At 37.7% G+C, this 12669-nt stretch overlaps 1 protein-coding gene across 1 annotated transcript in view; it reads left to right on the top strand.

Annotated features, from left to right (window-relative positions):
* Positions 1 to 12669, top strand: part of CFAP47 (cilia and flagella associated protein 47) — a 268440-nt gene that overhangs the window by 47182 nt on the left and 208589 nt on the right. Inside the window, exons 27-31 of the mRNA XM_077781662.1 lie at positions 7472 to 7572; positions 9631 to 9759; positions 10507 to 10756; positions 11553 to 11759; positions 12448 to 12541. Coding sequence (XP_077637788.1) covers positions 7472 to 7572; positions 9631 to 9759; positions 10507 to 10756; positions 11553 to 11759; positions 12448 to 12541 — 781 coding nt within the window. The remainder of the gene's footprint in view (positions 1 to 7471; positions 7573 to 9630; positions 9760 to 10506; positions 10757 to 11552; positions 11760 to 12447; positions 12542 to 12669) is intronic.

Genomic DNA, 12669 nt, shown 5'->3' with positions numbered 1-12669 from the left:
GTTGAGATTTTCAGAGGTTAGTAAAATATTGTATTCTACAGTTACTTAGAAGAAAACCACTTAACTTCTAAGCAGAACAAGTTCTAGGCATATTTCAAAGCAGGAGTATTGAGGAGAAAAACACTCCATAGGGGTTGACCCTGGCTGGATATCAGGTGCCCACCAAAGCCTCTGTCACTCCCCTCTGCAGCTGGACAGGGGAGAGAAAATATAATAAAAGATTAATGAGTTGAGATAAGAACAGAAGAGAGATCACTCACCAAATACCTTCATGGGCAAAACTGGCTTGAATTAGAGATATTAATTACATTTATTACTAAAAAAAAAATCAAAGCAAGATAATGAGAACTTAAAAACTCCTTCCCTTCACTCCTCCCTCCTTCCTAGCTCCTACCTCTTCCCCAGAAGTGGAAGGAAACAGGGAATGGGGGTTGTGGTCAATTCATCTCCCATTATTTCTGCTTCTGCTTAGGGAGGGGAGTCCTTCCCCTGTCCCACCATGGGCTCCCTTCCATGGGAGAGAGTTCTCCATGAACTTCTCCAATGTGTGTCCATCCCATGGGCAGCAGTCCTCCCCAGACTGCTGCAGCGTGGATCCCTCTGCCATGGGGTGCAGTCCTTCAAGGACAGCCTGCTCCAGCTTGGGTCCCCCATGGGTCACAATACTAACCAGGAAACCTGCCCCAGGGTGGGCTCCCCTCTCCACAGGTCTGCATGTCCCAGCCAGGAGTCTGCTCCAGCACAGGCCTCCCATGGGTTCCCAGCCTCCACTCAGCATCCTCATGCTCTGTTTTGGGTCTCCTACATGGGCTGCAGGTGGATCTCTGCGTCCCCGTGCCCTCCTGGGCTGCAGATGGATCTCTGCATTCCTGTTCCCCCCTGGGCTGCAGATGGATCTCTGCATTCCTGTTCCCTCCTGGGCTGCAGATGGATCTCTGCATTCCTGTTCCCCCCTGGGCTGCAGGTGGATCTCTGTGTCCCTGTGCCCTCCTGGGCTGCAGGTGGATCTCTGCATTCCTGTTCCCCCCTGGGCTGCAGGTGGATCTCTGCATTCCTGTGCCCTCCTGGGCTGCAGGTGGATCTTTGCATTCCTGTTCCCTCCTGGGCTGCAGGTGGATCTCTGCATTCCTGTTCCCTCCTGGGCTGCAGGTGGATCTCTGTGTCCCTGTGCCCTCCTGGGCTGCAGGTGGATCTCTGCATTCCTGTTCCCTCCTGGGCTGCAGGTGGATCTCTGCATTCCTGTTCCCTCCTGGGCTGCAGGTGGATCTCTGCATTCCCGTGCCCTCCTGGGCTGCAGGTGGATCTCTGCATTCCTGTTCCCTCCTGGGCTGCAGGTGGATCTCTGTGTCCCTGTGCCCTCCTGGGCTGCAGATGGATCTCTGCATTCCTGTTCCCCCTTGGGCTGCAGATGGATCTCTGCATTCCTGTTCCCTCCTGGGCTGCAGGTGGATCTCTGTGTCCCTGTGCCCTCCTGGGCTACCTCACCATGGTCTCGCCATGGGCTGCAGGGGAATCCCAACTCTGGTACCTTGAGCACCTCCTGCTCCTCTTTCTGCATTGACCTGGGTATCTGCAGAGCTGCTCCTCTCACTGATTCTCACTCTCCTCTTCTCTGCCTGTAATTACATCTGTGACATAACTTTTTTTAAAATTCTTAAGGATATTATCACAGAGGTCTTGCCACCATTTCTTGCCTTGGCCAGTGGCACATCAGTCTGGCTGCTGTTGGGTTCTGATCTGATGGAGGTGGAGGAAGCTTCCAGCAGTTTCTCAAAGCCACCTCTGTATCATCCCCCACTACCAAAACCTGGCCATAAAAACCCAATGCACTTTACTTAGACTCTGTAGTATTTTGCTTTTCTAAATTCAGTTTTGCTTTTCTAAAATGTCAGTAGGATTGATTCACATAGCCCATCTTAGTCCTAAATAACAATGACTTTTTTTACTTTAAAACAGAGTGAACATTGGCCAGAGAATAGATAAGGTTGAATTTGGCCACTTTACAGAAAACATTTGAAAGATGACAGGCAATCATTTTTTATAATAAAGCAGTATTAATGTAACTGTGAAAGAAAACTGAAGAGATATATGGTTGTCATTTATGCAATAATTTATTGTATGCACACATTCCATTAAATGGAACATACGAAAATGCATTAATGTGCTTTTAATGACTGCTATAAATGAGAATTTGCAGTAAATTTCTTATATTACTTTAAATCTTTATGCTTTCTTTTTGCTCCTTTGAATCCAAAGCAGAAAAAATGACTCTCCTTTACATAGGACTGATAGGAATTCAGAATAAAAAGTTAACATAAAATCTAAGATTGCCTTGAGCAAGTATTTAATAAATGGGAGAAATATTTAGCTAAGACAAATATTTCACAAAAAACCCCCTCTGCAAATGTGGCATGTTTATATATTTGTTCTCTGATTATTATTATATATTTTAATTTGATGGTTATACAAAGAGTTTTGCTGAAAATAAATTTTTATGCCATCTTGATTGAAATAAAACTTTATTTGCTATTTCTGAAAATAAGTAATAAACAAACAATCAAAGAAAATGGTGCTCTGGGCTGCAAAATATGCTAAAATCCCCCCATGTGTAGACGAGTTGGTATGTCATTGGTGACACAAGTGTGCTGAGGTTTTTTCCTCACATGTTCTACAGATCTCCCTTCCCTCTCGCTCTTGCACTGGGAAGCTATGGAAACTCATGAAATTTCTGAATTTATTCACATTATTTATGACTGGAACTTCAGGAAGAGAGAATGTCAGGGAATGTAGCCTCTAATAACAATATGATAGCACTGAGACACAGTCACTAACCCAATTATGGATTGGTTCCAGTTGTTTTGATAGTTCATCAGATCTCAGGGTCTCACAGGGGAAAACATTCCCTTAGCTCTTGGGAAGTGTGCCCAAACCATCCAGCTCTTTAATAGGCACTGCTGGAAATGTCAAATCCATGGATTCTGCTGGCATGCCTGGGAGAGCAGGAGCTGTCAATTGCTTTCAATAACATTCACATTTCATGAGAAAGCAGGGAGCTAGGAAACACTGGAGTTCTTGATATTTGCATGCTGCTTTGCAGCATTCATCTGACCTAAGAATATGTTGGCATTTTACCTCAGATAGTTGGAAGTGCTTTTGAAAACAAGGATGGTCCAAACCCATTAATCACTCTGTTCTTTTCTGTGCTTGTGACTTTGCCATTGTGATGGTCCCTGACAGCTGAAGCATCTCTTATTCAGGAATTAAGTGCAAACGTCACTGCTGCTACTAGGAAAAAATGTGGATGCTTTCCCAGCTATAAGTCTTACATATAGCATGAAATTATGTGTCAGCCACTATTCATTGTTGTATTATGTGAGTTGCTGGGGAAGCCTGAGCTTCTGCTACAAAGGATAAGGACCCTTCAGTGTGGGGAACTACTTATTTGTGAATAGTAATGGCAGGGCTGGCATGGGTCATCTTTTCCTCTTTCTTTCAGTTCCATCATCTCTGGATCTGTTCTAGAATTTTTCAACGGAGGGAGGAGGGCAGGTGTTTATTGATATTTAAATTGCAACTTCCCAGCATCTAACTTGTTCTTTATTCTTAAAGATCTGTAAAATGCCACACTCTTAGGTAAAGTTTTCGTTTGTCACTAATCAGTTCTGCAAGAAATTTGTTTTGTTTCCTAAACTGGCAGTGTGAGTTTTAAATATTTTTTTTAAGTTTGCACAAATGACGTTGCTACAGGAATTTGTTAGTTACATGCTAATGGATTTGGATTTTTTTCTTATTAGAAATTTAGTGATATTCTGCATCTCTTAATGAATACTATTGAAAAAGGGATATTTAACTATGCCGACAGATTTAGAACATTTGGGGTACACTGATACAAAACAAATCATTTGTTTGTACTTGGGAAACACCTGAAATGCTATAGAGCGGATTAAAATGATAAATATATTTTGATTTGGTTCTTTTGTCTTTCCACAAACATTAAACAAACAAAGTAATGAAAAAACCCCAGAGTTTCTTTAAGAGAAGTGAAAGAACTTCTATATAAGCTTTGTTTTACAGTGTTGAATGGTATTCTTTTGTCATCACAGTTGGAGCTTTACTTTTGGTGATCAGCAGGTTTCAGATGTTGGTAAACACAATATATTTAATGGCCATTCTCCTGTTTTGTGTTCTTTGGAAATATACAGTAGGGAATAAACACTGGAATAGCAGCAGAAATGATGGTTCATATAGATAACAGATTTTTTACTTGCTTTAGTGAGCATTATAAAACCAAATACACTGAATAATTTAATATATTTAGTGACTTCACATTTGCTAGCAGTACAAGTACCTTTCATTCCAATAGAATAATACATACTTCTAATATTTAATTAAATTCTGCTGCAAATACAAAATAAATATGTTGTGCAAGACTTCTAGTTTTGTAACATCATTTCATTAATGATGTTGTAAGTAGAAGTCAGTGGTACAAGATGCTTTTACATATACAGAATGCACATGTCTTTGTAATCTCTCTTTGCATTTGTATGCTAGAGTGAATGCTTTTCTATCTAGTGCCCTCTGACTCAGTTCCTCAAAGGCATGTTGTAAATACTTAATTTCTAGCACCTTTGCTTTTCTGCCACATGTCCTTGTGAATTGAATGGTGTTATTTGAATCTCAGATGAATTTTTTTGGTATGGACTCATTCTTGAATTTTATTTCAAATAGCAATTCTGGGAAAATGCTGTAATAAAGTACTTATGGATGATAAGTGGACAGGTGGCCAATAAGTGAATTGATATTTATTATCACAGAATGCCTAAGGCTGGAAAGACCTTCCAGATATCATCTCCTCCCCTCTTCAAAGAATCAAACTATTGCCCAATTAATTTTTTTAGTATTTTCAAGGATGAGACTACATAACTTCTCTGGGCAGACTTTTCCAGTGTTTAGCCACGCTCCTGGTTTTGGTTTGTTTTTTTTTTCTCTTATGATGAGATAGAATTTCCTGTATTTAAAATTGTACTCTACATTTTGTGGTCTCACTGAGCATTGCTGAGAAGAGTCACCTTCTGCCTTACTCCTTCCTCAGATATTTGTGCACACAGATCTCCCTGAGCCTTCTTTTCTCACAGCTGAGCACTCATGCCTCTCCAGTCTCTCCCCACACAGCAGCTTCTTCAGCCCTTCAGTCCTGACCTCCACCATCTCATGCTCACTGCAGCCACAGCCATGGAAGTTAAATCCTTATGATCAATATCAGCTGCAGAATCAGTTGCTGACTTGCAGGATTCATCCCCTCCTCCTCAATATCATCAGTCTGAAAGTCAGCAGAGATTTAATGAAATAAATTGTGTTTGCTGTTGGCTGGGTGTGTGCATCCCTTTCTGTGTTACCACAGCAGCCAACGAGGAACACCCGAGGAACAGGAACTTTGCTTGTGGCAGCACCACAATGTCTGCTGGGTTTATTTGTACACAGGTGTTCTGTTGTGGGGCTGTTCTTTATATTCTACATTGTGCAGTTACTTCCTCTGCTCTGAGTAGTTTCACTCATGGAATTTGTATAAGTGGTTCAGATGTACTGCAGTTGTTCTCAAGCACCCTTTTCTGTGTTACACTACTGTGCAAATCTGAGCATGAATGAAGATTTCCTCAAATCCCAAACTGGTATTTAGGATGGAAATGGCTGAGATAACCTCAAACTGAGAAATCAGGAAAGTTGGCTGAGTGTGCTAATACAGACATCTGAGTTGCTTTCATATGACTTGTGAGCTGTCTTTCATTAAGCTCTGTACAGCTTTCTTCCCCTCCTGCCTCTCACTCAGTTGTCTGAAGTTCACCTGAGTGCCTGCAGAGTGTTGACAGTTGTCATTTATCACAGTAAAGTCATGAGTTGGAAGTTGCAAACCTTTCTCTGTTGTAGTTTTTGATCCTGTGTGTCTTTAAATGGTTGGTAAAGGTAGAACAAACAAGCCCTGACACTTGTTTTGAGCCTATACAATTGTACATTTTGTTCACATAGGTAGGTGTGGATATACCTCTCAGAGCCATCTGTCCTGCTGATGCTCTGCTGCTCTGATTATTTGCTGAATAAAAGCAGAAAGAAATGACATTTGCTGCAAGAAATATTATTCTGCACAGTGCAAGTGGCCAGAGCCCTTGCCTTGCCCCCAGCCAAGTTCCAGTAGGATTAACATTTCCTAAAAGCAAACCAAAGCATTACAGAGCTGGATTATTTACTTAAATGACTGTTGGATATCAAATTGCAATCCCAGTGAGAATATTTACCTGTAAAAAGGTTGGGTATGGATTTTGTTGGAACCTTTCTCTATTTATTAAAGTTACCTTGAGAGCAATGTCTAAGAATGTTGTGTTTGGAGACTGAAGTATGAAGGAGGAAACAAAACTGCTTTCTGGTATTTTTAAAACATTTCTTTTTTCCTTGATTATGTTATTCCACAAAAAAACCCCAGTAAAATTAAATTATGTCATATTATAAATAAATTAATCTGAGAGTTCTTGTCATATCTTTTAATATTAATCTAAATCTGCAATAAATATAGATTTATTTTAGGTTGTTTTGAGGAAATAGAAAATATATTCATTTATTCTGTGCAAGGTATACTTTCAATATGCATAATTCTCAATGTATTGAAATAAGATGGATATCGGCATGCTGTTTGAATAATTAACACACATTTTTCTTTTTACATTTGACAGTTTTGTCAAAACAATTAATTAAAATTAATGTTAGTTAATAAGTAAATAAGGACTACAAACCCAACTATTTAATAACATAGGACTAAGCTCAGTTTAATTACCTGTCAGTTGCAATGAGTTAAGAACATAAATACAGATGACTCCCAGCATTGCATTGATGGTAATAATTTGCTTGTTGACTACACACTGAGAGACTGAGGTGAAGTATGAAAAGAGGGTTAAAAGGTGGATTGCTGCACATCAATAAAGTTGCTGCAGGTAGAACAGACACTCCAGTCAACATCAGAACATGGACATAAATTTCTATTATATTGCAGCAACTGCAGTCAATATCTTATTGTTTTAAAATTGAATCTATTCAATTTTAAACATTTATTTTGACATTTCTGTAAAGTCTTATAGAATAAATGCTGCATCAAAATAGAAGTTCCTTTTCAAGAAAACTTCCCTTGTCAAAAGTTGTAGGACATATTATCAGGTATCTTTAGGAGACTTATTAAATGTCAGTTGTAATTTTAGTAGTTTTTATTTTTCTTTTTAGAAATACAAAGTTAATATATTTCATTAAATCTCTGCCAAACTTCAGCTTTTTTGAAAGGTGCAGTCCCACCTGTGTAATCTGTTCAACCACTAGAGAAGAATGAAGGAGTTCTGATACCATCAATCTGTCTTTTGTTCTTGTGCCAAAAAATGTCTTGATTATCATTGGTAAATAGAAAATGGTAACTTCTGTGTTTTGTTTTCAACAGGTTCTCATTTCAGGTTGCTGGAACAGCAGACAATTGTCTTCTCACCTTATACCCATACTTGGCATTGCACCGCTCTGATCAAAAGATTATCTGGAGAAGCAGTAAGCAATCAAAACTCTACCTCTGAAATTATATTATGCCCATTAGTATTATCAATGTTTTCAGGGTGATATCAGGAATGTGATTGCCAAGATAGCATTTTCTCTCATTTGTTGCAGTGGCACACTGCAATTAAACTTTTTAATAGCTTCAGTTTTCTTGTTGAAAATGAGGACAAGCTATAAAAATGGTGAGGTCATATTTATTGAAAAATATTGAACAAACCAAAATCTTACAGAATGTTTGTGAAACGTTTTAAGTATGAATAGGGAAAACAGCCAAAACATTAGAGAATGTTTAAATTAACTTAATTTGAATTGGATTTATAGACAGTGATCATATGTTTTGAAGAAAGCAAAAGAGAAACCACATGATGTTATTTTAAAATGTGATCATTACTTTCCTGTTGGAATAGTTTTCAGGGTTTTTTAACTTCTGTCCTTGAAGGAAAAAGGGCACCGCTATCTTTTAAGGTCTAATAAAAATTCTCTGTGGTCAGAGAGCAGAAATATTTTTATCTGCATTAAGTCTCCCTGCCTCCCTCTGCCTGCCTCTGCCTCTAAATCTCTGCCTGTGTCCCTGCTCCTGAACCCATCTCTGCTGCCTCAGTGATATGTGATCTCTGTGTGTGGCTGCGGTCATGGCAAGATAGGGATCATTGGTTAATTCGGGTTGGAAGGGATCCCTGGGGGCTGTCTAGTCCTGCTTAAAGCAGGTTCAATGTGGGGCAAATGATTGGGTTTTTATAGCTGTATATATGATCTGATGCATTTTGATGAAATAGAGAAGTTTTTCAGGTAAGCAAGTAAGTCCTTAGATCTGAGACAGATTTAGCATCAAAGACTGAATTGTAAGACTGCATTAACTTAAAGTAAGTGTGTCACTCAGGGTATTTAAGAGAAAAGAGAATTGATACTTGGGAAATTGAGAAATGGATTAGCAAGAAGACAGGTAATGTTTTGGACTTTTTCACCCAAATGGAAGAAGATAGGTGTAAGTACCACATCATTCAGGGATCATAGCACAATTAAATGAAGATAGGAAGGGGAAAAAATATTATTTCTTATTAATGTATATTTTTTTGTTTATTTTCTTTATTTTTGTGACCAATACACCATTTTTGCAAGCTTGTTTTCTAAAGATACTTTGTAGATTTCCATTAAAGATTAAGCCAAAAATGGAGTGGTGGTTTTATAATAAATGATCTCCCATTAACATTGGGATATTTCTGTCCTGCATTGATTGCTTATTGGTTTGTTCACACATCAGTTGGTGTCAGTTTTGAAGCAAGTCATTACTGCTATATCCCTTGAGTCTTTTTTATGTGATTTTGTAGAGACTGTGTTGGTGTTGAATGCTGTTTAATGTGACCAAACCATATCTATACAACACAGTGTCTTTGAAGGGTATCCAGGAAGGCTTTGCCTCTGCTCTGACACTATGCTTTTGTTTTACTTCCTACAGATGATAAAAATAACACTGCCAGCAATCAAAAGTTAAAAGATAATCAGAGAGTTCTTGCTTCTCTTAGTGGTGTGTTTGTTTCTCTGGAAACTACACTTGGTGCCTTCTTTGTTTTGGACTGACAGCAGAGAGTCCTTTAATCATATCTTAGGCCAACATGAGAAAGTCAGAACATATGTTATTTCAGAACTGATGGATTTATAAAGTTTACTTCTGAGTTTTGTTTGTAAAATATGTGTTGTCAAGTCTGAAAGAGCTTAATAATGTTTGCAGCTGTGAACAAGAAGTCCTTAAGAGTATTTTAGTCATGACACAGAATTCTTGACCTAGCATTGTTCTGATAGGGGCTTTTCAGCAAGTAAAAAGATGCATCCTGTAAAATATACAGTTAATGGGGAAAAAACACCAAAAATGCATGAAATTTTTTCAGGACCCCAGTCTAATGACCAAAATAAGATTTTATGAGTCAAATAAGAACTGTTACTTGATTAATTGAAACACAAATTAGAAAAATATAGAAGTAGATATTTATAATGTGTTAGAGCACAGACAGTAAAATATGTTTTCTCAGCTGCAACTTTAATCTTTTTTTACAGACAGTAAAGACTTCAACACTGGAGAAGTTGTTTTACAGCCATGTCGTACACCACCATCACCTTCACATAGCCATTCCACAAGTTCTTTAGGTGCAAATAGTGGCTCAACTTGTGAAGATTCCCAATCAGGTATAGTACAGCACATAAAGTCAATGATCTTATAAAGAATAAGGTTCTTCTCTCCATATTGTATTGCTTTTTCCTCTTAAATCCCAGTAAGATTTTTTTTTATTCACAAGGGTATAAATTAAATTTATTTTTACATCATTAATGAAACCCCAACAGTGGTATTAAAATACACCTTCAAGGGTGGATTCACCTAAGTTAGTTGTGCTATAAAGAAAACTATTTTTTGTTTTATTAGGTACCTTTTTGTGCAATGATGTTGTTGATGTTAACAACTAACAGTTTTTAAAATATGTAAGTTATGAACAGATCAGAATTTAGGTGTGAAAAGCCTAAGAGAGGGGAGAAAAGTCCAAAGGCTTATAGATGTAGTGGGAGTTATACCTGTATGATAACTGTTAAAGTGAACTTGCAGTGACTGACAGGCAAAGCTGTGTGTTGGAACTGTGTGTGAGACTGATTATTTTAAGATTCTGGCTATAGTTTTGTAGGCCATACCTGAATTTAATTTTTGCTGGTTGAATAATGCTTTTTTTCTGAAAGTGAAATTAGATTTCAATATATCATTTGTTCTGTTCCTAAGATGTGTATTTTTAATTTAAATTGTTTTTTCTTAAAATAAGTTGATAATTTATTGTCTGGAAGATTTTGTTCTTTGGAAACAATTGTGTGTTGAAATATTTTTGTACTAGATAAAAATGGGGAAATAAGAAATCTTTCTGGATGTTTTATTTTGTGTGTATCCTTCAGAGAGTATCACTGATGAAAGTGAGAGTGATGCGTATGAAAGTGAAGAGGATGAAGAAAAAAGTGAAGAGAGTGAAACTGACAGTGAAAGTGATGGGAAAGGAAATGAGTGTGAATTATCATTTTTTCCTGATGAAGATAAAGAGGAGTACATCTTCTTTAAGAAGACCCTAGATGCTGTCAAGAGTTGGTTCACACTCTTTGGTTGGCCTACGGGACAAAATCCTATTTCAATACCTTATTCATTGAGATGGTAATTCATGCTTGCTTAGAGCTAACTCCTGTCTGTCTCATAACAGGCTAACAGATCTACTCAAGGGGTTTGGATATGATCTAAGGAATATGAACACACTCTAATGCACAGTTTTCGATCAAAATTGTAGCTTCTATGTGGTGCTTATATGAAAATGTCATCCAGGTGTTAGTTTTTACTTTCTAAAATACATTTTCAACTATGATATCATAATGCAGTGTATGTTGAATGTGCAGTTCAAACTATATGTCACCTTAACTGAAATTGATTCTCCTCTGAGACTGAAAACAGTTCTAGCCTTTGTCCCTCCTTTGGTGGCATAAGTAAGTTCTTTAACAGTATGTATTTTTCCCCCTCATAATCTCAAGATCAAGAAACAAACAAGAAATAATATTTTATAATCAGGAGCCTTGCAAGCACCCTGGAAATATATCAGTTGTGGTGGCCTCACTTATTTGATTTTATCTTGCTTTGTTCTAAATAGTGAAGAAGCCACTCTCCTGGGAAACAATCACATAGACATTTATAAATATGATAAAAATCCAAATTATGTTTGGCAGAAAGCTTTTATTTATGAAGGAATAAATATTCCGTGCAGTTCAAAATCTTTACTTTATTATGAAAGTTCTGTAAAGATGAAAAAGTGCTGTACTTTTCAACCTTCTTGCTGCCGTTTTTTAATTCATGGTTTGTTAAATTAGCATTGTGATACATGTAATTGTAGCTCATTTTGTGCATTTAGAAGAATAATATCAAATTATATATCAATATAATACTAAAAATTTTTCTTTCCTAGTGATGTGTGTATAGTCCAGCTAACTGTTGCACAAGAAACTACTTTTAAACGAAAGGCTGACAAAGATAAGTGTTTTTATGATATGTTCTTGCATCTGAATGGACAACCAATACAAGGCATTGCTGCGAGCCAGCCATTGCCCCGTGATCCAGTAGAAAGAATGTTCCAACTCCACTGGCAGCATTCTGAATTGCTCTCCTTCCTTAAGTAAGTGCAAATATGATGAGATACCAGTGAGTGCACCTTTTCTTTCCAATTTCTGGAATTAGTATTCTTCAAGCCTAGTTCTAACTGGATGGTATACAGTGGGTTTGGGGTTTCATACTTTCTACTTTTTGTGAGATAAGATGTATCTATTCTAACCTTTAATTTATTTTTACCAAGGTTATCTGCAGTTTGCACTAATCAAAGTGTACTTTGGTAGGGTTATATCTAACAGGAATTCTACAGGAGCTCTGATTCTTTAATTGCAAAAGATGACTTGTAACCTTTCTTCTTAGACAGGCTCAGTGGACAGATCAAGTTTTTCATTCATGATCTCGCCATTCTACTGATGCTCATGGTGGAACCTGATGACTCATTTGGCTTTCACATGGAAATGGATAGTATTTGTTGTGGTGTTTTGTGTTATAATAAATCCTTCATGGAGGAACAGTGCTTAAAAAGAAGCCAACCTGTCCAGAGTTGTATGCTATTTAAGTGTGTGGTTGTAGCCATAGGAATTGAACATGAGTTTCTATCCATGAAGATCCTATGAGCAATTAATGGAGCTGGATCACTACTCCACAGGCTATTCAGATAGAGGAGATTACACAAAGATTAAACATCTTGAAAAAAATTGATTTCTCTTAAAAGAATAATGTTTCCTATTAACTTTCCTGCTTTGTGATTTCAGAAGCAAAGGAGCATATCTTTCTCATGTTATGCCAGAATTTCTGCTTGCACCTGAAGATTATGAGCTATGGACTGAAGTGAATACTGGACTGAGGGTAGGTAGGTTTGGTGATTTTTCTCTTTTTAATAAAGCCCATGTGCTTAGTTTCAGTCCTTTGAATACTAGTGGAAGTTCTTGGTGGACCATGAGTGTTCTTACTGTGGTGACTGTTTTGGACTGCAT

Source organism: Lonchura striata, chromosome 2 (assembly GCF_046129695.1).
Source record: "Lonchura striata isolate bLonStr1 chromosome 2, bLonStr1.mat, whole genome shotgun sequence".
In the NCBI taxonomy this organism is placed as follows: domain Eukaryota; kingdom Metazoa; phylum Chordata; class Aves; order Passeriformes; family Estrildidae; genus Lonchura; species Lonchura striata.
The sequence above is the reverse complement of the archived record's forward strand: the minus strand, read 5'-3'. Positions and strand labels throughout refer to the sequence as shown.